Here is a 25401-nt window from a genome sequence, read left to right as displayed (position 1 = left end):
TATCATAAGAACCTATATTTTTTTCACTCTACTCTATGGTGTATTCTAGAGTCTGTCTCATCAGAAATTGGTCAAATGAAAGGGTGATGTGGTGTGATCAAGTAGGAGAGAAACACAGAGAGAAAAGTCTCTTCCCAAGGCTTCTTTCCAGAAAGGTCTCTGGCTATACCCAAGAGGAGTTGCTGTTTTTACTGTGTGTTTCATGAGACGTTGCCCATTTTATGAAATGTTATTGTCATTTAACCACAACTTTCTCTTTTTTTCCCTGAGTTTGTTAATGAAATATATTATTATCTGGAGAGACTGCTTTAATAAAATATTACAATATGAATAACGTATGTAAATGTGTTAGGCATATTTTCCACAAAGTAAAAATAACTGATTTTTAGTTCTACCAGATGCGTTTGTTGCATATAGAAATAGCATTTGATCTGAGTGACAAAATAAACTGATGCATCCTTTCATTCGCATCATTTGAGATGCAGTGCCACTTCATCCGAGGCACCAGCTCTGTCTGGCAGTATCATGGGATTATGCTCTCTGAACCAAATGTTCATCCTGCCTCATAAATTATTTCATTTTCTAAAGTGTCTACTCAGAATACTGGAAACTTGGTAGCTGGAAACTGGAGTAGCAGCATCCTGTTACCCAATGTTCTACTTGGCAAAGTACAAGAAACCAAATATCCCTTAGATAAATTGTAACAGACAGCCAAAGTGAAGACTTGCCCAGACACCTCATTATTAAGAACTCACCCTTTATTCATCATAGCTTTCATCTCAATAAATGGTATAAACAATAAGCATGATTTTTTTCTAAAATTCCAGTGTGTAATAGATGACAGGTAAAACAATTTATTTTTGTCTTTATTTTTCTAATTATGCATCATTTTTAGCTAAGCATTGATTTTTCTTTTTATAAGTAGTTTTAACATTTTTTAATCACTATGAGTCTTGTACTAAACTGATGGATTATTTTACACTCGCAATTACCATTAAAATTCAAGTAATCACAAAAAAGTATAAGTTACTTATCTTAAAAAAGGTGTTCACTCCATTATTATCTCAATTGTGTTCTGCAAAATAATTCTATGCATCTTGAAAAATTCGGTATAAATATAAGAATACCTTGAAAACTATTGAAACTATTAAATGTGAAGGTATATTTTACCTAAAATTTTAAAGGCACTATGAATAAATATACTCTAATATAACAGGCTCCTCAACTATTCTATCTGCTTTAAATTGATCAATATCTTAAGGTTTCATTCCATTTTTATTCAAGCACATGATAGTTTAATTGTACATTACTTCTGATATGTTTTACAGATTAAGAACGGCAAAGTACATTTTATATCAGATGCGGGAATTGCTGGGAAAGTAGAAAGAAATATTCCTGAAGTGTACGTTGCAGATGGCCACTGGCACACTTTTCTAATTGGAAAAAATGGGACGGCCACGGTATTGTCCATTGACAGAATATATAACAGAGATATCATTCACCCTACTCAGGATTTTGGTGGTCTCGATGTGCTCACTATATCTCTTGGAGGAATTCCACCCAACCAAGCCCATCGAGATACTCAAACAGGTAAATGCTTGTGTTGAGTCAAGTCACAAAGGAAAGGTAATATTGTTCCTCTGAAACTAGTTGGATATCTGTTAATAACTATTATAAATATTCCAAGACTATCATAACTATCTTTAAAAAGTTGATAATAAATTATCAGCCATCAAGTCCTTCAGCTACTGTTCTACGAAGTTCATAATTCAGCCCATGGTGCTTTGATGGTTTTCTTGTCCACCAAGCATTTATGTATACATTCATTCATTTACTCATTCATTTGTTCATTCAACGACAGATATTTACTGAGCCCTGTACTTGGCACAAGGAGTACAATGGTGGACTAAATAAATAACAACTCTCCTCATAGAACACATGGCCCAGTTAGGTAGACAAACATCAATCATATCATTACACAAGTAAATATATTATTTTAAACTATGATAAATGATGTAAAGAAAGAATGTAGAATTCTAAGAGATTGAAAAAAAAAAGGTAAAAGAAAAAAACTTCCCCCTGGAAAATTAACATTTGTACTTAAATCTGAACTATGAAGATGAGGATAGGAGAGTATGAAAGATTAATTTATATTGATGGGATCTAAAAAGAAAGAAAAAAGAGGTCGATTAAGATCACAGAAACCAGCACATTGGGGGCTGATGTCACAGGTAAAAGATGAAGTTGGAGAATGAAACAGAGCCTTCTAGACTATGTTGCAGTTTTGGTCTTATTCTCAGAACAATGAGAAGTTACTAAAAAAATTAATCACGGGAGTGTCAAGATTAGATATGCAGTGATATTAAAGATCTTTCAGGCTATAGCACGGAGAATGCACTGGAGAAGGACAAGAGTAGACTTGCATAAATTAGCTGGGAAGATATTGCAATGATCCAGGCAAGGTGTTGGGAGAGCTTTGACTAGCATGGTGGCAGAGGAATTAGAAAGAAGTGGATAGGGAAGGAGTATTTTAGTAATTAAAATCAACCAAATGCTGGTGATTTTGGTAAAATTCAGGAAGGTTTCTGACTTCTCAACTAGAAGAAATGTAATGCCACTGAGAGAGGACACTGCAGAACACTAAGTAGGTCTATGGGAAACATCAAGATTTTGGTTGGGGACATTTTGAGTTTGGAACACCTTTGAGAAAGACTTTTGGATAGAAGGGTTACAACTCAGGCATGGACTTCAGGTGGAAATATATATTTAGGAGTTACCAATGTCAAGCAGGTAATTGAAGCCCTGGGCATGGATGTGATAACCCAACATGAGGGTGTAGAGTGAGAAGAAAGCCAAGGGCCTTACCTTGAGTAACTGCAAGAGTCAATGGTTGTTTATAGGAGAAGGAGACAGAAGAGAGATCAAGTCATAGAAAGAAAACCAGGAGAGTAGGAACAAAAGCAGGAGATGTCACAGAAGCTCATGGAAAAGGAGTGTATCAGAATTGGAAATGTCACTAGGCTGGAATGATGCATCATATAAAAGGAAAATTGAAAAATGCATGAGAGAATAATTGAGTTAAGGCATAAAAGCTAAAGCCCAAGTCATAAGTCATTTTATATATTTACCTTATTTTAGAATGTGGATGATAATTTGGATATTGTAAGAAAACAAGCCAAAGTAAATCATACTCTTTTGTTAGTGTTAGAATATATTCTTGAGCTCTGCGACAGAAGCATTAGCAATATTAGCACACAAATATTTGTCTAACAAAGTCTTTCTCAACTTATTTTCTTTAATCATCACCCTCTAAGGAGCCATTTTAAATCTTTTTTCCTAATCCCTGCCATTCCCACCTCGTGAAATCCTGATGCCACAGTTTCTCTCTGTATCTGCCCTTTGGAGGCCCAGAAACCATTGTAATAGCTAAGATTTTTTTTTGCTCCCCAAAAACCTATGGTCAACTCCTTGGAGCAATATCACTTCCACTGAGAATACATGATCTAATGGTTGAAGCAATTGGCCTATTTTTGTTCTTGATAAGTATTTTTTAAATATATTTTATTTCTATGTATGCAATTCTTGGTATATAGACTATAAAAATAGAACCAAGACATAATTAAATAAGTGACGAGAGGGTTAAAAAGAAAATCTGGCCTGTTTGAGTCATTCATAAATCTTCAACAGAGTGGGATTCGCACAATCCGCTCCACGTGTGTGTCATGGAAATCTTACGCATCGTGCTAAGTTGTAAAATGCACAGATTTACTGCCTTTGAACTGGATGATGGCTCTGAGACTGTGGTTTCTAAACTCTCGTGATGCGATCGTGAAGTTTCTCTTTACTACATTGCATCAGTGCCGTGTTTTGAGCTGTTGTTTTTCTCTAAAATGCCTTACTCTCCGTCTTCCCCTGCAGGTTTTGATGGCTGCATTGCCTCTATGCTGTACGGTGGAGAAAGTCTTCCTTTCAGCGGGAAGCATAGCTTGGCCTCCATCTCTAAGACGGATCCCTCAGTGAAGATCGGCTGTCGTGGCCCGAACATTTGTGCCAGCAACCCCTGCTGGGGCGATTTGCTGTGCATTAATCAGTGGTATGCCTACAAGTGTGTTCCTCCTGGAGACTGTGCCTCCCACCCCTGCCAGAATGGTGGCAGCTGTGAGCCAGGCCTGCACTCGGGCTTCACCTGTAGCTGCCCGGAGTCGCACACGGGGAAGACCTGCGAGACGGTAGTGGCCTGTCTTGGTGTCCTCTGTCCTCAGGGGAGGGTGTGCAAAGCTGGAAGTCCTGGAGGGCACGTCTGTGTTCTGAGTCAGGGCCCTGAAGAGATCTCCCTGCCTCTGTGGGCTGTGCCTGCCATTGTGGGCAGCTGTGCGACAGTCCTGGCCCTCCTGGTCCTGAGCCTGATTCTGTGTAACCAGTGCAGGGGGAAGAAGGCCAAAAATCCCAAAGAGGAGAAGAAACCCAAGGAGAAGAAGAAAAAGGGAAGCGAGAACGTTGCTTTTGATGACCCAGACAATATCCCTCCCTACGGGGACGACATGACTGTGAGGAAGCAGCCTGAAGGGAACCCTAAGCCAGATATCATCGAAAGGGAAAACCCCTACCTCATCTATGATGAGACTGATATTCCCCACAACTCAGAAACCGTCCCCAGCGCCCCTTTGGCTTCACCGGAGCAGGAGATAGAGCACTATGACATTGACAACGCCAGCAGCATCGCCCCTTCGGATGCAGACATCATCCAACACTATAAGCAGTTCCGCAGCCACACACCTAAATTTTCTATCCAGAGGCATAGTCCCCTAGGCTTTGCAAGGCAATCCCCCATGCCCTTAGGAGCAAGCAGTTTGACTTACCAGCCTTCCTACAGTCAAGGGTTAAGAACCAGCTCCCTGAGCCACTCGGCTTGCCCAACTCCCAACCCCCTGTCTCGACACAGTCCAGCCCCTTTCTCCAAGTCCTCTACTTTCTATAGAAACAGCCCGGCCAGGGAATTGCATCTTCCTATGAGGGATGGAAATACTTTGGAGATGCATGGTGACGCCTGCCAACCTGGCATTTTCAACTATGCCACGAGGCTGGGAAGGAGAAGCAAGAGTCCTCAGGCCATGGCGTCGCATGGCTCTAGACCAGGGAGTCGCCTAAAGCAGCCAATTGGGCAAATTCCTCTGGAATCTTCTCCTCCAGTAGGACTCTCAATTGAAGAGGTGGAGAGGCTGAACACCCCTCGCCCTAGAAACCCAAGTATCTGTAGTGCAGATCACGGAAGGTCTTCTTCAGAAGAGGACTGCAGAAGGCCACTATCCAGAACAAGGAACCCAGCGGATGGCATTCCAGCTCCAGAATCTTCTTCTGATAGTGACTCACATGAGTCTTTCACTTGCTCGGAAATGGAATATGACAGGGAAAAGCCAATGGTATATACTTCCAGGATGCCCAAATTATCTCAAGTCAATGAATCTGATGCAGATGATGAAGATAATTATGGAGCTAGACTGAAGCCTAGAAGATACCATGGCCGCAGGGCTGAGGGGGGACCTGTGGGCACGCAGGCAGCAGCACCTGGAGTTGCTGACAACACACTGCCCTTGAAGCTTGGGCAGCAAGCAGGGAATTTTAACTGGGACAACCTTTTGAACTGGGGCCCTGGCTTTGGCCATTATGTAGATGTTTTTAAAGATTTGGCATCTCTCCCAGAAAAAGCAGCAGCAAATGAAGAAGGCAAAGGTGGGACAGCTAAGCCAGTCCCCAAAGATGGGGAAGCAGAACAGTATGTGTGAACTCTATGTACTGGCATTATAAAAATATAAAAACAAGAAACACTCAAACCGTTGTAAGGTTGCCGACTAGGGTGGGTCACATTTGCAAAACAGGCCAGTATGGACTGTTGTTGGAGGGAAACTTTAAAAAATAATAACCACAATGCTGCTGAAACAGACTCAAAACAACTCTTTAATTTAAATATGCTTGGTTGAATTTATTTTCCTGCATGCATTGTATTTTGTAACTAGTTATGTTGCATGCAGGGTTTGGAAAGATTTTTCTTATTTACCAATGTTTGATTTGTGATTTTTAAAATTAATACCGTTGCTATTGCAGAAATGAACTTGTGCTTTCACAGTGGGGTATGTGTATTGTTTCCATTGTATTATTATTGTTATGTTTTGCATTGCAAGATTCTTGAGGTTTAACCAATCCTTGTAAAGTATAGAAAGAGCCCTCTTACCCTTGAATGAAAGACTAAATATTAACACATTTCAGAATTCTGGATTCTGTATTCCATATTGCTCAGAAATGTCTGAATATTTGAATAAGTTTTACATGACAGTGGGTACTAAAATTAAGTCATTTTGTTCAGCACTTTAGAACTTTCTTACAAAATTGTGTTGAAACTTCTGAATCATTTTTGTAAACAATTATGGTCTTCTGAATTTCATCAGGCTTCCATTAGGAACAAAATGATTGCATGTTGTCCCCAGAACACTGCCACCTTCTTTCTGTGGAATGATGTTCTCAGCAGCGCTTCTCAGAGACATTTTTAAAAGTTATTTATTGAAAAATGTTCTATGCTTTTGAAATTTTAAAGAATCAACCTAAAGAAAGCCTATGATTGAACTAATTTTTCAACCATTTAATGTTTATTCCAAAAGTACCCAGTTTTTATAATTTATATAAAGTCAAATTTCAACACTTCTTCCTTTCTGTCATTTTGTAGATCATTTTTTTAATACCGTGTAAAAACTTTTTTTTACACCTAAGCTGTGTTTTTGATACTGATATTTTCTATGCTGAATCGTTTTCTTGCTTTCAGGGAAGGTAAGAAAATACTTTTTTTACATTTGTTACTTATGTAACATTCATATTTTTCACATTTTGATATTTGTAACATACTGTATGCTTTCTACTTGTAAATGGCCAACAATAGAATTAAAATATTTATTTAAAATACTTTGTATTTATAGTATAATATGAATTTTTCATCTTTGTGTACTTTTTTCACTCCCAATTGAGAATAGTCTCTACTTGTCAATAGGGTATGGCAAGTTGAACGATAGATGGGGAACATCATTTTCTTTCAAAAAACTTGAATATGGATAATTGCCAGAACAGATATTTTAAGGTCGCTTTAGTGCATTCCTACCTGTCAGAGTTCTTGGACTTCCCCAGAGCATAATGCGTCTAGACTAGGTTGGGTCTCAGGGGACTAGCTTTGTTATGAACCTTGTTAAAGCATAGATGTTTGGAAGTTCCCGGGAGAGTCTGTCCACTGAAGACCAGCTTTGGACGAGGCTTAAAGTTATAGGAACAGCAATGAATTAAAGCTAATTATGGAAAAATGTCTGGGTCTCATTTTCTGCAAGGATCCAGCCCCAAATTTCCTAAGTCCACTGGTGGGTAGGAAGAATGACAGTGAAAGTTCTGCTATTCTTACTTGTCTTTAATTTATCGATTACTCTGCTTCATAAATTCTAAACCAATTTGACTTGCTGTCTCAGCCAAGATAAACCTCTATTTTCAAATAGTCACCCAAGAGTGAAACAATTCAGGAGAGACCAGCCCAGAACAAGATCCATTTGTGTATAAATAGTTACATCTGAAATAATAGGACTTCTGCAAATTACCTCACAATCTCAGAACTTTTTGTAGTTAAATATCTGCCCCATAACTAATATTTACTGAAAATATTATCCTCTAACACTAACTGTACCATATTGAATAGAGATTTTAACATATACAAATTTTTAGTAAATAAAAGATTATTGTAAATAAAATATTTTTAAATTAATACCAACAGATTGAGATATATGTCAGAATTATTTTGTCATTTAGTAATGTTGAGACTATTATTTTTTGTTTCAGAATAGGAAATAAAATGTGGGTTTAATCTAAATGACAATATTCCTATAATGTGGTTTAGAGATTGAGTGTAGGATACTAATCTAATTTTCTTTTTTTTTCTGTCACCTGTGATGAGCCAACGTGTTTTACTATTTCCCTGTGAATTTATGCACCAAATATGGGAACGTATCGATTGCTTTGCATTAATTCAAAACAGAATACATTTTTTTCTATAGAAACTCTGAAGCATCTCAGTGTCCTCAAGGATATAAACTCTATGATTGAGAACAGAGCTAAAAGTAAAATGATAAACATGATTATAGCTAAGGGTTAAAGAGAAAGAACCTGATGCCAAGATTCTGTATTTTAATTCTCTAAGAATTCTTTGTGAGATAGAGAATTACTATGCCCTTGATTAATGAATCCCAGTTTAGGAATAAGATAGGATTTTTATAGGAAAATTTCTAGTTCTTGGTTCTTCTTGGAAATCTTTTTCATTAAAGCAAGAACAATACTTATAGCAAAACAAATTGGAAATGTGTGGAGTGAAGGTCTCACTTAAAATGGAGATTAATACTTAACATACTGAAATAGTGAAGTGACATAGCAAGTACTATGGTAGAGGGAGGCATTACAGGCAAACTGACAAGGTAACAATCCCCACAAATAAATGGTTAGTAACGACCTGCATGTTCACGCATAAAATCATGACCTCAGAATTTTAATCCAATCCCTGTAAGAGTTTATTGGATTGCCTGGAATACAGTCACTCTGGGGTTCTTCCTGCATCTGGAGGAGAAAACATCACTTTCTTTCAGGTGCACACTGAAAACACCTCGGTGGGCATGTCATCGGGAAAGAAGCATGTGTTCACTCAGCCACAAGATTTGTAGGCTTAGAGCAGCATCATGGCACAGGACTCTGATTGCTCCGTTCTCAAGGAACACATTGCTGTTGCTTTCGAGGTTGTTTCTGGAATTTTCTAAAGTAGCTGTTATTATTGGTAGCTTGTTCAGATAAATTAAAATCATTCGAAGAAAATGGAGCACCAGAAGAGTCTAGAGCACAACTTCTTACTTACGTGTTGTTGTCAAAGTCTTCACCAGCACCAAGGTTGGTAAGAACTATAACCGGTTTAAACTATCGAAAGTTATATCCTTTATAAATATTTCATTTATAAGGGAAAATAAAATATGTCGCCATGTGGCTTTATTACTTCCAGACATTCTATCTAAAAACAAATCACTGTCTCCATGAAAATGCATTTTTATTTACTTGAATTCAATATTATGGTAAAATTAATCTGTAAAAGGTGAAAACAACTTTAAAATTTTGAATCAATAATTTAGCAAAGCACTTTTTCTTTTCCCATTTTATGCCATAGATTCCATTTTAAAAGGACTAAGATTTCAAAATGACTGAATTTACATTCTCATAGGAAAAATAAACTTAAAAATGAAATGTGTTTTAGCATACATTTATTACATCTTTCAATGTGAAATAAAATATTAAAGTCTATGATTAATCTAGTATATATTCCTTAAAGATATTTTGAGTGAAATGCCACATCACTCATAATTTACATAGTTACTGCTGTTGAGCCAGCCAGTAGTTTTAATAGTTTATCAGTCCAAGAGTTATAGGCCAGTGTTACACAAGAATTCAATATTTTCATTTATTATTAATGAGACAAAAGGCACTAGGTTCTCATAAATTTTGGTGCATGAATTTTGATGCATACAAATAAATATCAATGATTCAATCCTAACATAACCTATGCATCTATGATAATCATTGCAAATAAATATATTCTGCACTAAAGACCATGAAGTACAATATTCTCCTTCAACAGAGAAATAAACAGATAAAAAGAAGTTCAGTGTCCTGGGTAAATCCATTTAATCACAAACCATGATTAGTACCCTTTACATGCCAGGCACTCCCCTGGATCATGGGATAAAAGAGTGGAGAAAACAGACAAAGCACTTTCCTCAATGGAACTTAAATTCTAGTAGAGGAGATAGACAATGAATAAATAAATATAGTAATGATTATGTAGTATAATGTCTAGTGGGGATAAGAGCTAGCAAGCCAACTAAAGCAGGGTAAGTGTAAGGGCCAGAGATAGGTGTGTGAATGCGTATGCTATTTTAGATAGGTTGGTCAGGAAAGACATTTCTGGGGAAGTGACATTTGAGCAGAGAGCTGAGTGAGGCAGGAGAGTGAGCCATGGACACACATGGGTGATGATGCTGCAGGCAGAGGCAGTGGTATGGGGAAGCTCAGAGTGGGAGAATATTCCATGTTAGGGGAACAGCAAGAGAGTCAATGAGGCCAGGTCATCGTCAACCAGCAAAGACTGCACCACAAAAACCTTAGAGATGAATGGAGATGAAGATAAAGAGTAAGAATGATAATTTACAACAGTCCAGAAACAGAATTATTGTTGAAACAAATCTTCGTTTATGTATATCATCTTGCAAAATAAGAGCATCTCAAAGTGCAAAGTGAATCTTGAGAATACGGATATGCACTCATTCTGCACTGATGTCTAAGATGCAAAAGACAAAAGGAGAGATATGTATAATTGAGATAAATGTCTGTGGTAACATTGATTGATTCATGCTATCCTCTACGACCAATCCAAACCCACAGGCATGTTAATAGGAAGCATATTAAGATATGTGATAGTAAGGCATCTATTTCCTTATTGCTGAGGCAATATGTGATATCTACCGATTAGAAGGTTGCAGAAATTTTCATTTTAAAAATCAATTTCTATTTTTTTATGAAGTGGATCAATTGCAAGGAAAATTTTTCAAATGAAATGAGATAGATTTATTATGGTGGGAGGGAGTGATGACAATAAGGTCTCTCTAAGACACAATGATAAATCTATGGCTGCATTCAAGGTGACCAAGGCTTGTCCAAATATCTTTTAATGAGTTTTTGTTTGTTTGTTTGCAATGAGCATAGTTATCTTCCATCTTTACATCACTAATAAACTTTTTTCAAAGTATATTAGAATTTCAGAAAGGATTCAAGTTGAGTGTGGTGAATTAGGATTAAGGTACAAAGACATACTTTGGCATTTACCATAAAAAATCTTGGAGGAGGTCTTTTTATGCACAGTACAATGTGCATAAGTCAGATCCAAAGTGATGTTAGAATTCATGTAGGCAGTTCACACGAATGTGTCATTGACATCATATGAGTAACCTGACTCTTAGGTTTAATAAGGTACTTATTAATAGAATAAGCTGAATGAACGACAGACTCACCAAATCCTCATATAACATGGGATATATTCAAGGTAGATATACTAAAAACATTTGTGAGAGAGCCTGCATATCTGAAGATATATAATTAAAATGGAAAGACCCACAGAATGTTTAAAAACACGTTGCATAAAGTCAGATAATTTTCAGGTGACCCATTTGGATATTTCCAATTTTATTAGTTTATGAATCAATTTGCCAAATTCCCAAACTAGGTTGCAAAGCACAAAGTGCAGTCACCATGGTATTCTGGCAAAAAGTTGGGATCTTAATCTGTGTACCATTCTAGCCCAAATAAAATAACCAACAATGTACAAAGTTCTTTGGCAATGCCACTGAGTTCTCTGTTTCAAATTAAAACCATATTGTGCGTGGCAAAGATGTTGATCAAAATAAGATTCTGTCTTGCCAGAGCAGTCTGCTTACTCAAGTCATCCTTTTCTTACTCTGTTCGCACAATCTTGGGACAGAATTCTGCCAAAAACAGAGTTATTCATACTTGACTTTGAAGTTGAAAAGTAAAACATTCTAGAGAAATGTCTCTTTAGAAAAACAGCGTGATTAAGACAATAAGCGCAACATAACCTACTCCAAAAATGTGTTAATTCTTTTACAGCTACGAGGCTGAGGGAAGAGAAAGACACCATGTATTGAATCTGGGGTAATGCTAGTCAAAAAGTCAGATGGTGAAATAGACTCTTTATGGGAAACTGATAAATTTGAGAAACGGCTTTGGATAAATAGAAAATGAAAGGAATACTGCCTTTTTTTGCTTTGGCAGAACTGTCATCAAGAAACTTGAGTTGACAATCATCCTTTATTTAACAGGAAACCATTCATGTCTTAAAAATATTGCTTTTAACCCATGCAGAAAGCTTATGATAGCACATGCTGCACACACTGATACATGGAACTGGGGAGTGAATCAAAACCAGAATTATCTTTTTCTTCTAAGTTTTATGGAAGGTGAGTATAGACTAGCACTTCCTGAAAGAGGATGGTTTGGGCTGTCAGTGTTATAAGATAGAAAAAAGTACATTAGTATTTGAAATTGTCTTAAATTTATGCAGCTTCAGATCAAGAACAGAATGAGTCCGAGTAATGCTCAACAGATTTTAAAGTGACCAAGTCAATTATCTATAATTTGTAGATAGCTTTCTATGCAAATTAAAGCACAATTCCTGGCCACTCTGCATTCCATGGCCACTTTTAAAAAGATATTTGTGGGACATCAAATTAAAAGCATGACTATGCCTTATAAATTAGCCTGTAAGGGAGTCTTGGTAATGCATTTATTTTTTTCATCTGTTCAGCCCTGTGTGCCAAACACTGGGGAGAACCAGTGAAGAAAGATGATTCTTGCCTTTAAGGAGTTTGCACTTTTTGGTGACTAGACTCTTCCTTTTCTAAAATACTTCAAAATTTGCATAGCTTGTTTTCAGAGAATTATTTCAATATTTCCAAAGAAATTTCTAGTCATTCTTTTTTTTTTTTTTTTTGTGAGGAAGATCAGCCCTGAGCTAGCATCCATGCTAATCCTCCTCTTTTTGCTGAGGAAGACCGGCTCTGACCTCACATCTATTGCCAATCCTCCTTCTTTTTTTTTTCCCCAAATCCCCAGTAGATAGTTGTATGTCATAGTTGCATACCCTTCTAGTTGCTGTATGTGGGACGCGGCCTCAGCATGGCCGGAGAAGCGGTGTGTCGGTGCGCGCCCAGGATCTGAACCTGGGCCGCCAGTAGTGGAGCGCACACACTTAACCACTAAGCCACGGGGCCGGCCCTCTATTCATTCTTAATGCGTGCTCCACATTCAGTCTCCTGGGCAGTCAGCATAATCAATGACTTCCTAAACTTTGGTAATCTACTGCATTTTCAAAAATAAGAAAATAATAGGTTTAGTGAGTTTTAGAGAACATTTAGGCAGTTTACTAGCTACGTTGTCTAATTACGTAAGACTTAGTTAAAATTCCTGGTATATGAAAGCTGCTGCCCTGAACTAACCATTACCAACTTTGTCTTATGATATACTACCTATTTTGAAGCTGGTTCACTTGGTTTCAGGATTATGCTTTTTCACAGAGTTTGGTGTCATCCCCAGTAAAAAGTACATGACGTTGTCCATATTCATCATGTTTTGCTGAGTTTGTGGTAAATAGCACTGAAGTATAATTTGGGTAAAATTACTGAACAATTACCTCTGACAAGTTGTCTAGCTATCTCAAAGTTCCATTTGCCTTTCAATTCAAATCGTTATAGGATCTATTTGTGGCTATATTCTGTGAAAAGGAGACATTCAAAACCGAAGAAAAAAAGAGTTACCAAATGATTCATGTGTTTTGTAACATTTTTGGTTTTCCAACCATATATTTTTCTAATTATTCTGGTGAAACTGAATAAAATACCTCTCTGTGTCCTGGCTTTTCTGTAAATTTCCTCTAGAGTATTCAATATAACTTCATATTGCATGTTAAGACTTTCATTTAAGCAAATTACGTATTTGCTAAAAGATTCTACATTAAATAAGTGGCAAAGATATTTTTTATAGATTCAGTAATCATGAGTTAATTGAAAAGTAGACTCTAATATTGTGAGAGTGTAAATGCTATTATCATCATTAATGTCACAAAACAAATGAAATATATCTGTATGTACTGAATTCTACTACAAATACATTTAGGAAGACAACTCTGCTACCTTTTTAATGGTATTAGAGAACTTAGTTTTATTTTATGGTTCTACCAACCTTAGTTATATTTTATTTTATAAGTAGCAAAAGCCAATAACAAAGTAAAATACTGTAATAGTTTTGCTAATAACACTCTGTAACAAAGACAACATATAGGATAATGAATGGGGTGCCCCAGGGTAACAGAAGTAAGAAAACATTTTGCATATAATATCAAACACTGAAAAAATTTTTGAAGTACTTAAAATATTAGCTCTCATGATGTGTCCTAGTAATCTCTTTCACCTTTTGGGATAATTGAGAATTTTGGAGCAATTTCAGAGACAAGTATAAAAATATTAATTACAGGTTTCATTAAGATAAGGTAATCTCTAATACTGTCGCTAATATTAAAAGTATTTTTAAAATATCAGTCTACAGACAAGATTAGTTAATACAGAAAATGAAAGATGGCAGTAAATCTAACAGTTTAAACATGATATCCTGTGACTGCAACTCTCTGATCCAGGCACATATTCACACACAACTTAAAGCGAATCATGACCTTTTTTTAAATTGAAGCTTCTTGAGTATTTTTGACAATTTGATACTATTGAGATTGAGGAAATATTCTTATCTTCTCAAGACAAGGATTTAAAGAGAATGAATTTGCAGTTAGTATACTGAGTGTTCTCTTCGTTCTAAAAGGATGTGATGGGATTAGGAAGTTACTGATAGGGATGGTTAGGGAAGGCCCTCTGCAGAGTGACTATTGAGGCTGAGATTTAGAAGAAAAGGAGTCTGGCAGGTGATGAGCTGGGAAAGAGCGTCTCACATAGAGGCGGGAGAATGAGCAGAGCCATCACAGGGGAAGAGTCGCTGAGTTCCAAGAGGTGAAAAGCGCCCGGTGGAGAGGGGCTAGGAGAGTGGCTCCAGATGAGGACTGAGGAGAAGTGTTGCAATTGCATAGGGCCTGTGGTGACGTGTTGGGATCTTACTCTAAACTATCTTAAATGTTCTTGACAAAACAGACCATTTCATCTCCACTATATCTTTAGTCTCTCAAAGTAACTTTTTTTTAATCTTAGAAGACACATATAACGTTTTGATAACAGAGACTTATGGCATTAGGCTTACAAAAAAAGTGATGGGCAGGCAATTCATGAATTGGTTATTCGTGTATATATTTTGTGTGTGTGTGTGTGTGTGTGTGTGTGTGAGGAAGATCAGCCCTGAGCTAACATCTGCCAATCCTCCTCTTTTCTTCTTTTGCTGAGGAAGACTGGCCCTGCGCTAACATCCGTGCCTATCTTCCTCCACTTTATATGAGACTCCGCCCACAGCATGGCTTGCCAAGTGGTGCGTGGGTGCGCTCCCAGATCCCAACCGGCGAACCCCGAGCCGAGCCGCCGCAGCAGAGCGTGTGTACTTAACTGCTTGCACCACCGGGCTGGCTCCTCGTGTATATCTTTTTGAAGAATGAGCGATAGGAACCTTTATTGCAAGCATCTTTCTTTCACACACTCACTGAATATTCATTGAGCACATAATGCGTGTAAGCTACAGCACTGTCAAACCGCAGTCTAAATAGGATTTATAAACCAACATTTGATTCCTATTACAAAATTTCTAAGAATAATGAAATTAAAATATACTTATGAAATTGCACTTATTAATTTGCTTTTGTAATTAGTTTTTTCAATAATTGAAACAAATCTCTTCTCAATAATTGCAATAGCTGTACCAATGTAGTAGTTAAAAACATAAGCAAATAACTTTCTCACACAATTTAGCTTCAGATGTTTCTTTGATATGCAATTGTAAGCCATTACTCTTCAAGCCTGTCATATTCCTGTCATTATTATCATCATTTGTGACCCTGCCTTTTGCATTCAGCATCATGATTCTTTGGTTTAAAACGGTGAACTAATGCCTCCCTGCTTCAAACCAGGCTGGCTTGTCAGCTTTGTTTTTCTCTCAAGTCCACGGTCAAGCCAGTGTTTGATGCTTGCCCTCACTACTGGCAGCCAGCCCGTTTCATCCCATTTTATGACAGCTATCTAGGCTTTGCTGTCATCCATTCTCTACACAATTCAAATGCAATGAAATCATGTCATAGTAAACAAATTTTCATTCCTTATAGCTGTGCTACATGATTACATCGTCAAGGACTACAAAGGAATTTCCCCTTCATTTTTATTTTAAGACACTAATGAATTCGGTTCCTTTAGAATCAGGAATCTGTTAGAATCAAGGTAGGTGCTGACTAAAGGTTTGGAGAATGATGATCACTATTCTACCAGCTTTTGCTTGGGTTTGTTTTTGCTTTGCGTTTACTGTATGTTGGCTTGTGCTGCTCATGAGGGAGCATATGATAATGGTGTGAAATGATGTCCAAGTCCCAGGGACAACTTGACTTATACATAAGAGATACTGGGTCAAAAATTAAGAAACAGGGGCCAGCCCAGTGGCTTAGCAGTTAAGTTCGCCCACTCTGCTTTGGCGGCCAGGGGTTCGCGGGTTGGGATCCCGGGCGCGCACCGATGCACCACTTGTCAAGCCATGCTGTGGCGGCGTCCCGTATAAAGTAGAGGAAGACAGGCATGGATGTTAGCCCACGGCCAATCTTCCTCAGCAAAAAGAGGAGAATTGGCAACAGATGTTAGCTCAGGGCTAGTCTGCCTCACAAAAAAAAAAAAAAAAAAAAAAAAAAACAAATTAAAAAACAAAGCAATATTTGGCAATACGTTTTAGTTCCTTGAAAGTAGATATTATTCTTCCCGATTTGAGTTATAAATGCTGAGGATTAAAGAGATTAAGTGACTTCTAATCACCACAAGGTTGATAAGGGCCAGAGCTAGGATTTGAACTGGGTTTGAACTGGATTTCAAAGCTCATTCTTTTTCTACTACTACTACTTCCATATGTCTTTTCAGCTTTCAAAGACTTTTCAAATGAGTTATCTAATTTGAACATTATATCACACCTGTGAGGTTGATCAGTCAAAAATAATGATCACATTTTACCAAGGGGAAAGGGTAGACTTAAAGAAACTTGCTCAAAGTTGCCGTTCATAACTGGTGGAGTTAATGCTTCTCTCTAAATAGACTTATCAACCCCATTTGGAGGTTTTTTTTTTTCCCCCAGTATGTTATGATAAAATGTGGAAAGAATGAAATGCTAGCGTTGACATCTTCGACATTAAAGTGCAGGCATTTGAGGCACATTGGGCCAGAAATGGTCATGCTAAAAATAATGATGCTGGAATATTAATCTAGCAACAGTGAATGTTATTGGAAATTAGGAACCAATACTAAAGGAGCTGTAAAGAAAACAGGACATCAAAAAGCTAAAAATAAAGAGCAATGTAGAGGGATCATCAGAACATGCTAAGCACCTTATGTACATTATACTACTTAACTGAATGAATTGTTTTTATTTTTCTCACAACTATCATAAGAAGTAATTTTATTCTCTGATTTGCATATGGGGAAATTGAGGGTTAGGGCCTTGTTCAAAGTCACATAACCGACAAAGAGGAGAACTGGAATTTAACCCCGGGTGTCTCTGAGTCCAAAGTCAGCTTTGCCACTAAGTGTACCAATGACTTTCAAGTTAATCAAGGTTCTCTCCTGGTGACTATGCCCTAAGTTTGCCTCCAGATCTTAACATGGTGTATCCTTGCCATGTTCTCCCACTACGTGGCTCATGCATCCGGCTCTTTCCCCTGTTTCTCTACAACTAAGAAGCTGATCCTGAATCAACATGCTTCTGTCATTACTTTCTCTTTGCTATTCCTCTCTGTGCACAATGGGGGTGATAACAATACCTATTCATAAGATGACGTGAAGATTGAATGGATTAATTTATGTAAAGGGCTTAGAACATAAGGTGTCTCACACATAATCAGAACTTTATTAGCAATGAGAAAGATGAAGCGGATCATTTCTCTGCAAGCTTTTCATAAGCATCTACAATGATTTTAATCCTGAGGCTGCAATTTCTGTCGTCAGACTAGTGGAATCTGATCTGGTATCTAGTCAAATGAGTGGAAAAGATACTAAACTAATCCTCTAATATTCCTGGTATAAAAGTATAAGCTTTTTACTCCACAGAAGAGGCAAATGAATTTGAAAGATCTTTCTGATATCATTATAACCCTCGAGGGCAGTTTATATATAAGGTTCTAAGTGGAAAAGCTTAGGGGTTTCTGTCTAGACAGCAATGTGTGGGACCATGATATATCGCTAAGTCCGTACTCTTCACTGGACTTGAGGTAATCATTCAAATTTTCAAATATTTTTTGTCATAAGTGTATTTTTTTCAGAAGTCCATTTTGGTCGCATTGTTTTACTTTTCTAAAGCTAAGATTTCTCTTATATTGAGATGAGATTGTGTTTCCTTGCAGTTTGCAGCCAGAAAAGTTGCACTCCAGGCATAAATGGCAACCAGTTCAGTTAACATAATGATTTTAGAACAGCCAATTTAGTACTTTCCTCAAGTACCAGAGTTATAAATCATCATATGGTCTCCGGGAGAATCATTGTTCTTGTGAAGGGGAATCGTGTGTGTAATATTATTGCTCATCAATTTTTATTGTGAAATAAAAAAATACTTAAAAAAAGCTTCAAGTGAAATAAGTCAGATAGAGAAAGACAAATACTGTATGATCTCACTTATACATGGAATTAAAAAAAAACCAAACTCATAGAAATAGAGAACAGATTGGTGGTTGCCAGAGGTGGGGGGTGGGGGAAATGAATGAAGGTGGGCAAAAATTTCCAGTTATAAGAGAAGTAAGCTCTGGGGATGTCATGAACAGCATGTGACTATAGTTTTATCACTATATTGTATATTTGAAAGTTGCTATGAGAGCAGATCTTAAAAGTTCTCATCACAAGAAAAAAAAATTTATAACTATGAGGTGATGGATGTTAACTAGACTTATTGCGGTGATCATTTCACAATATATACGTATATCAATCATTATGTTGTACACCTTAAACTAATGCAATGTTCTATGTCAATTATATCTCAACGAAACTCGGGGAAAAAAAGAAAATATAATGCCTGGGTAAACAAATGAAAACCTACAAATGAATCTTCTCTGAAATATAAAGCCTTAAATGGATTATAATCCCTTTCCAGGATAATAAAAAACTATAAAAGCATCAATTACTCATAAATGTATAAATGTTCTACCTTTTCCTTACAGTATTTTATGTGGGCACAGTCATCTCTCAAAAGTGTAGGTTTTAGGGGCTGGCCCAGTGGCGAAAGCAGTTCAGTGCGTGTGCTCCACTGTGGGGGCCCGGGGTTCGCAGGCGCAAACCGACGCACCGCTTGGCAAGCCATGCTGTGGCGGAGTCCCATTAAAGTGGAGAAAGATGGGCACGGATGTTAGCCCAGGGCCAGTCTTCCTCAGCAAAAAAAGAGGAGGATTGGCAGATGTTAGCACAGGCCTGATCTCCTCACAAACAAAAAAATGTAGCTTTTAATTTTACCTTTAAAACCTAAAAGTGCTGATTTTTAAAAAATGCTGCTATAAGAATACATGATCACAACAAGGCAGTGGCACTCTCAGGACAGGAAAGTCTTCCTGGAGTTCTTCACAATAATAGAGTAAATAATAGTGCCTTCGAAAAGTTAATTTTAATTTTCCAAAATGATTTTCTTCTTAAAACATGCCATACTTTACAAAAAAGTTCCAAAGAATAGAACTGTGCTGAGCAAGGAGAAGATACATTTTCAGGCAAGTCACCATAAGAACAATTAATAAGGATTAAACATTTTTCACACTTTGTTCAAAAGTGCACGTTTTGATTTAGCGCTCACTTCCGTAATGCTAAATTATAGTAAACGAAGCTCACATTAGGAACTACTCTTTAATAGCCACATTATCAAGGATTACCGGCATTAAATACTAAATTAGCATTAGCTGACTGCCATTGTTGATAAATTAATTATTTTCCTGTTTCTGAGAGTTGCATAAATTACATTATGTAATCTCCTTTCTCTTATTGGACATAGGGTATTACAGTGAAAATAACTGTGGCCTAGAAACAAACAAACAAACAAGAAAAGCTTTATTTATTACAGAGCATGCTTATTTAGGGAACTCTATTGTTATAAAATTCTGAGTTTCCTTGTGCCCAATGTCTGCAAATTGAAAATGATGTCATGCTCGGACATCAGAGGAAGCTGGGGTTTCTAACTACAAAACAGCATTTATCCTCTAAGAGTTCTTACAAAGCTATTACAATATTGTACTGGAATTCTCATTTTTCTTTCTCTTATTTGATTACATGTGTACTTATTGTGTTGATTTATTTCGTTCCTATTTCCTCCTGAGCATACTTAGTCAAACGATGTTTCACAATAACTGCAACTATACCTGAAAGGCCCAGCAATGGAGAAGAAAGAGGAAAACACTTGATTCGAATGATATTTGAAGCACAGTGTATAAAACACATTAACAAAAAATGTCAGAGCTTTTCTCTTGGGTGTGTAATGGGATGGGGTATTGGGGAGTTGGAGGTGTGCTCCCTTGACACTGCCTATTGGGCCCCGTTGCACTCAACACAACCTCTTAGCAGTTGGGGTTATGGAGCAAACTCAGCTTCAAATTTGCTCTCATCTCATATCTTCCTTTAAAACTCACATTGCCTACCAGAGGGGAAGCAGGTTGGGGGAGGGCGAAAGCGATAAAGGGGCATATATGTATGGTGACGGATGAAAACTAGACCATTCGTGATGAACAGGATGCAGTCTATACAGAAACTGAAATGTAATAATGTACACTTGAAATTTACAGTGTTATAAGTCAATACGACCTTAATAAAATTTAAAAAATTTAAAAAATCACGTTGCCACTATATCTAGTTGCTCAAGTTTTCTGAATGACAGTGTCTTCAATCCTCCTAATGACTGAGAGATTCAATTAAATAGACTATATAAAAACACAAATGTAACCTGTAAAGTAAAATGCAAATATATTTAGGATTGCCTCACAGTTACCTTATTTTCGGCACTCGATATTCTTGCATGTGTAGATTCTTTCTTACAAATCTTTCAAAAGACTGAATAAATCATCTCTCAATGGAAAAGAGAATAATTTAAGACATCTAATTAAAATTTGCTTCAAAGTGATAAATTATATTTTCCTGTTTTGGATTTCTTGTGTAAAGAATGGAGGCTAATATAGAAAATGAACGATATAATTCTTTGTATATGTGATCCCTAAATACAGGAGAGAGAAGATATTTTGGAGTGTAGTTATTGTGTTTTTTTTTTATTTCTATTTTTGACCAAGGAATAGAGATGATTAGGATGCTCAGACAAGAAATAAAGCCGATGAAGAAAGAATATAGTAGGGAGACCATGATTTACCAAGGTATTAAAATAACTTTGTAGGAGCCAGCCAGGTGGTGTAGTGGTTAAGTTCACACTATCGGCTTCGGCTGCCCAGGGTTTACAGGTTCTGATCCCGGGCGCGGACTGACGCACCACTTGTCAAGCCATGCTGTGGCGGGGTCCCGTATAGAGTAGAGGAAGATGAGCATGGATGTTAGCCCAGGGCCAATCTTCCTCAGCAAAAAGAGGAGACTTGGCAATGGATGTTAGCTCAGGGCTAATCTTCCTCACACACAAAAGAAACAATAACAACTTTTTCGTATGTGATCTAAATTAAAACACTAATAAATTTTGCTCTTCTTTTTATGAGTTTAAAGAGTCAGAAAACACTCTCAGGCATTGGGAGTGAGCTCCTGGGGCCATGTCCTGATTTCAGCAAGTCGGTTGCCAGCCCCGTCTCTTTGGCTTGGAGCTGGTCTTGATTGCTTTGGGTGATGAATTGGTAGGCTCTCTGGATGACTTCATAGTTGGAGCAGTATCTTTCTGCTCTGACATTGCTTTGGTATTTAGTAAACTGTGAGCTGTTCTTAAAATATTGCCAATGATTCTAAAGGAGCCCACTCTTAGGATTAAAATGTGGGTTTAATATAAAGATTTCTCATCACTATCTCTTTATTTTCAATAATAGGGCAGCCACACCACTGTCCCTATTTCCAAAACTTTTCACCCCATTGATACATGATGCATAAATTTATTTATGTCTTCATCCATGCTACTGATTAAAGATTCAGAATAGAAAGTGAACTGATTCTCATTACAATCTTTTGATATAACCATGTAAATCTTAGACCAGACCTATAAGCAGAAGAATAGTTTAATAAAAATATCTATCCTTTTATGGAAGATATTTGAGTGATAATATCAGGTTTTATGACTTTTAGCCAGTCTAGGAAACATCTAAATACATGCCAGCGTATTTTATAATTGGCTGTAATATGTCCTCATTTTTCTGTCATGTCTATTCTAAGTCTTTCTGAAAGTCTTAAGAACTTAGTTTCAGGACTGGGGAAAAGTTTTATAAATTGATTTTAGAAAAACCATTATGGGATTGATAGTATCATCAACAAAATTTTTGCTGCATCTTCTTGCAGGGATTACCCCTGTAGGAAAATTTTATTTCTCATCTTACTGACATCAGACTTGGCCATGTGAATTCCTTTTGTCAATTAAATGTGAATGGAAGTAATGTGTGACCCGTCTGAGCAAATGTTTTAAAAGCATCCTCTAGATCCATCATCATTCTTTTCTCTCTGCCATGAGAACAGCTTATACGAGATAGAGGCTGCCCCTTTCGCCTGGGTGTTGGAATAGTGAGCATATGGAGCAGAGCTGCAGTGAGCATTATTGAGAGTGAGAAATAAGCCTTTCTTGTTGTAAGCCTATGAAATGTTAGAGTGATTTGCTACTGTAGCATAGCCTATTGACTGATAGAGAGAAGCTCATGTAACAAAGACTTGAATAGTTCTGAACTTCAAGTTTAATAATGTAAGATATTCTTAGAACTAAATTGCAATAAAGATATTATGTGGTATAGAAATTGCAGAATAATCCTTTATACTCTTTTATTACTTATATCAGATTATTTCACTGAAATATCTTGGTATATAAGTCATGCAAATATATTAAGATAGAAAGTCATAATTCTACTTTTATCTCCCAATAGATAAGAGCAAGTGAGAATTAATTTATCTACGTTTTCCAGAGGTACACTTAGCCATCTGTTGATTGAATTATTAATATTTCCACTGAATCTATGTGCTGTTGTTAGTTTTCCTTTGGTAACAATTAAGAAGCACTAGTTTGTAGATTCCCCTTCTTCCTGTAATATAAGTTTAATTTATTCTCTATCATTAAAAATTGTATTACAAAGGAACATGTTAAAATATTCAACAGAGGGTAATTAGCTGTCTATGTTGTATATGCAGTAATAAGGCTTGAAACTACTTCTAAATTTAGTAAGTAAACTCAGGCTGGAGCAAAACCAATTGGTTGTCTGAAGTTAACAGTTATTTCAGAGAAACCAAGTGACTTATGGCCCCCTGTAGACATTTCTGTTTTCTCCTAACTCTCATATTGCTGTTTTCTAATCAATAACAGAATCAAAATTACAGAATTTTCTTTTGCTGAGTATAAATTTCCCCAGTGACTCTCACTGAAGGGAGGAACAATCAGCAATGCTCCAGAAAATCTAACAGATATTGTGGTTTCAATAAAATAGAATTTAAATTTGTTAAGTAATTTTGTTATTTAAAAAGTCGGGGATATTAACTCATCAAAACTAAAAGGCTTAGGACAAAACTTCTCCAAAAGAGTGACTTCAAAATATTTTGATTAACTGGTCTCTGCTTACTTTTTAAAAAAGAGGATACTTGGAGCAAGAAACTATTTTAATCCTAGTGCCAGCTGATCTTTTTTTCTCCCTCATTTAGTGGCAAATTAATCTCCTGACTGTTTTATTTCCAAGGCACGGATATAATTTGAGTCAGCTGAAGTTGTGTAGCTTGGTAGCAAACTAGATAATTTTTAAATGATAGTTGTACATTTGGTGTAATCACTGCAGGTTTTGGATTCTAGTATCTTCGACTAAACTCAACTTCTTGTAGAAAGATGCCATCTTTTCTTCCTCTAAGCAATTTACAAAGGCCAAGAGTTTCTAAGGAAAAAGAAAAGAAAGCTGACGAAAACCTGACATTTTGCACAACACTGATGGAGCACCAAAAAAGGTCAGAACAGAATTGAAAATCCATTAAATGTTCTGTATCCCAGGAGATAACCATTGCTGGTCTTGAATGTACCGCAGAAGTTTTTCCATTACAATTTTTTTGGGATGAGTATTTTGTCTTTAATAGTAAAATAGTTTTCTGTTCCTGTAACTCTCATTAAGCTACTCAAAGAAAACACTTGTTCGCTGTCCTGTATCATTACAGTCCTTAGGTAGAAAAGTCTGGATTTGAGTTTTTTGCTGTTTATTATTTTTTTGTTGTTTTATAGTCATTTTCCCTTATGAAGAAGTTAGTGTAAAGTCCCCCTGCACTCTTAATGGAATATATTTAAAAAGATTATAGTGTCTTGTTTTTAGGTGGGCAATTTCTGTAAAAATATTATTTTTGTAAAACGAGATCCAGCAAAAAGAGGTTCTGGACCTTTATAATAATTTCATGACAGTTTCCATAAATAGTCCTGAAGAAAATGATTCCTAACTTTTAGTTCATTAATAAGAAATAGTATAGTATGACTTTAATAAATACAAAGATTTTAAAGCTAGACAAAAATAAACAGTATTTTTTTGCAAAAAAATTCAGTTAGTATAAAAGCATTCCTTTCAAAAGAGGAAATATTTTTCATACATCATTGTGAAAGAAGAAAACCCTACACTTTTAAACCTGGCATAAGAATCACTCAACAAATAAAATCATATAGCTTCTCTATATTCATACATTGCTTGAAAATATATTTAAACATTAAAATTGTTTCTTTGCACAAATAAAGTGTAGTTCACATGTTTAAAAAAATAACCAAATGAATCTTTAAAATCATAGTTTAAACAGCAACAGCACATGAAAATTATATGTCAAGATATTTAATAAGAAATACTCAAGATTCAAAAACTTGGCCCTTCCTAATATATTGCATAGAAAAGAACAGCATATGCATTTTCATATAGGTGCTCATACTTGGATATGTTAAAACACGGTTTTTAAAATAAGAAAAGCTCAAATTCATCACCTTCTGTTGGTGATAGTATATGCTAGCAATGTTTCTACAAAGAACTTTATAGAGAAAATTAATAAAGAAGGCCAATATTTTGTCTGCTGGAACTAATTGAACACTAGGAGGTTATTTGATGAGATATAGTAAGATTGTAGGAGTAGCTATAAGAGAAAACCCTTGGCACAAGTCGGTCAGTTGGTTATAAAACCAGTTGGGATCAATTTGCAGCATTTCTGAAAAACATGATGTAATTCCTCCACGTAATATTTTCCCTCATCAAAAGTATATCTGATAGAATAATGACCACTCCAATCCTCTGAGCTCTCAGCAGTTGGTGATATCATGGTTAGTGGTATGGGTGGTAGGTGGGTTGCTCGTGTTTTAGTAATCAGGGATTGAATTAGCACTTTTGAAGAAAGATGAGTGATTAATATCCCATTGTTTTCATGGATTTCTTTCTACAAGACTTCAGTAAAGGGCACTCTGTAT

General features: G+C 36.5%; 1 protein-coding gene across 2 annotated transcripts in view; it reads left to right on the top strand.

Annotated features, from left to right (window-relative positions):
* Positions 1 to 6813, top strand: part of FAT4 (FAT atypical cadherin 4) — a 159390-nt gene extending 152577 nt beyond the window's left edge. The window contains exons 16-17 of one of the 2 annotated variants that reach the window (XM_014784536.2): positions 1329 to 1590; positions 3919 to 6813. In XM_014784536.2, the coding sequence (XP_014640022.2) occupies positions 1329 to 1590; positions 3919 to 5783 (2127 nt within the window). In that variant the 3' untranslated portion in view covers positions 5784 to 6813. The remainder of the gene's footprint in view (positions 1 to 1328; positions 1591 to 3918) is intronic. The other variant, XM_087437646.1, reaches the window with a different exon arrangement.
* Positions 6814 to 25401: the final 18588 nt, after the last annotated feature.

The sequence above is a fragment of the Ceratotherium simum genome, chromosome 12 (genome assembly GCF_057802395.1).
Source record: "Ceratotherium simum simum isolate JZ-2026a chromosome 12, ASM5780239v1, whole genome shotgun sequence".
NCBI classification, from domain to species: Eukaryota; Metazoa; Chordata; class Mammalia; order Perissodactyla; family Rhinocerotidae; genus Ceratotherium; species Ceratotherium simum.
This window is presented reverse-complemented; position numbering and strand designations above follow the sequence as displayed.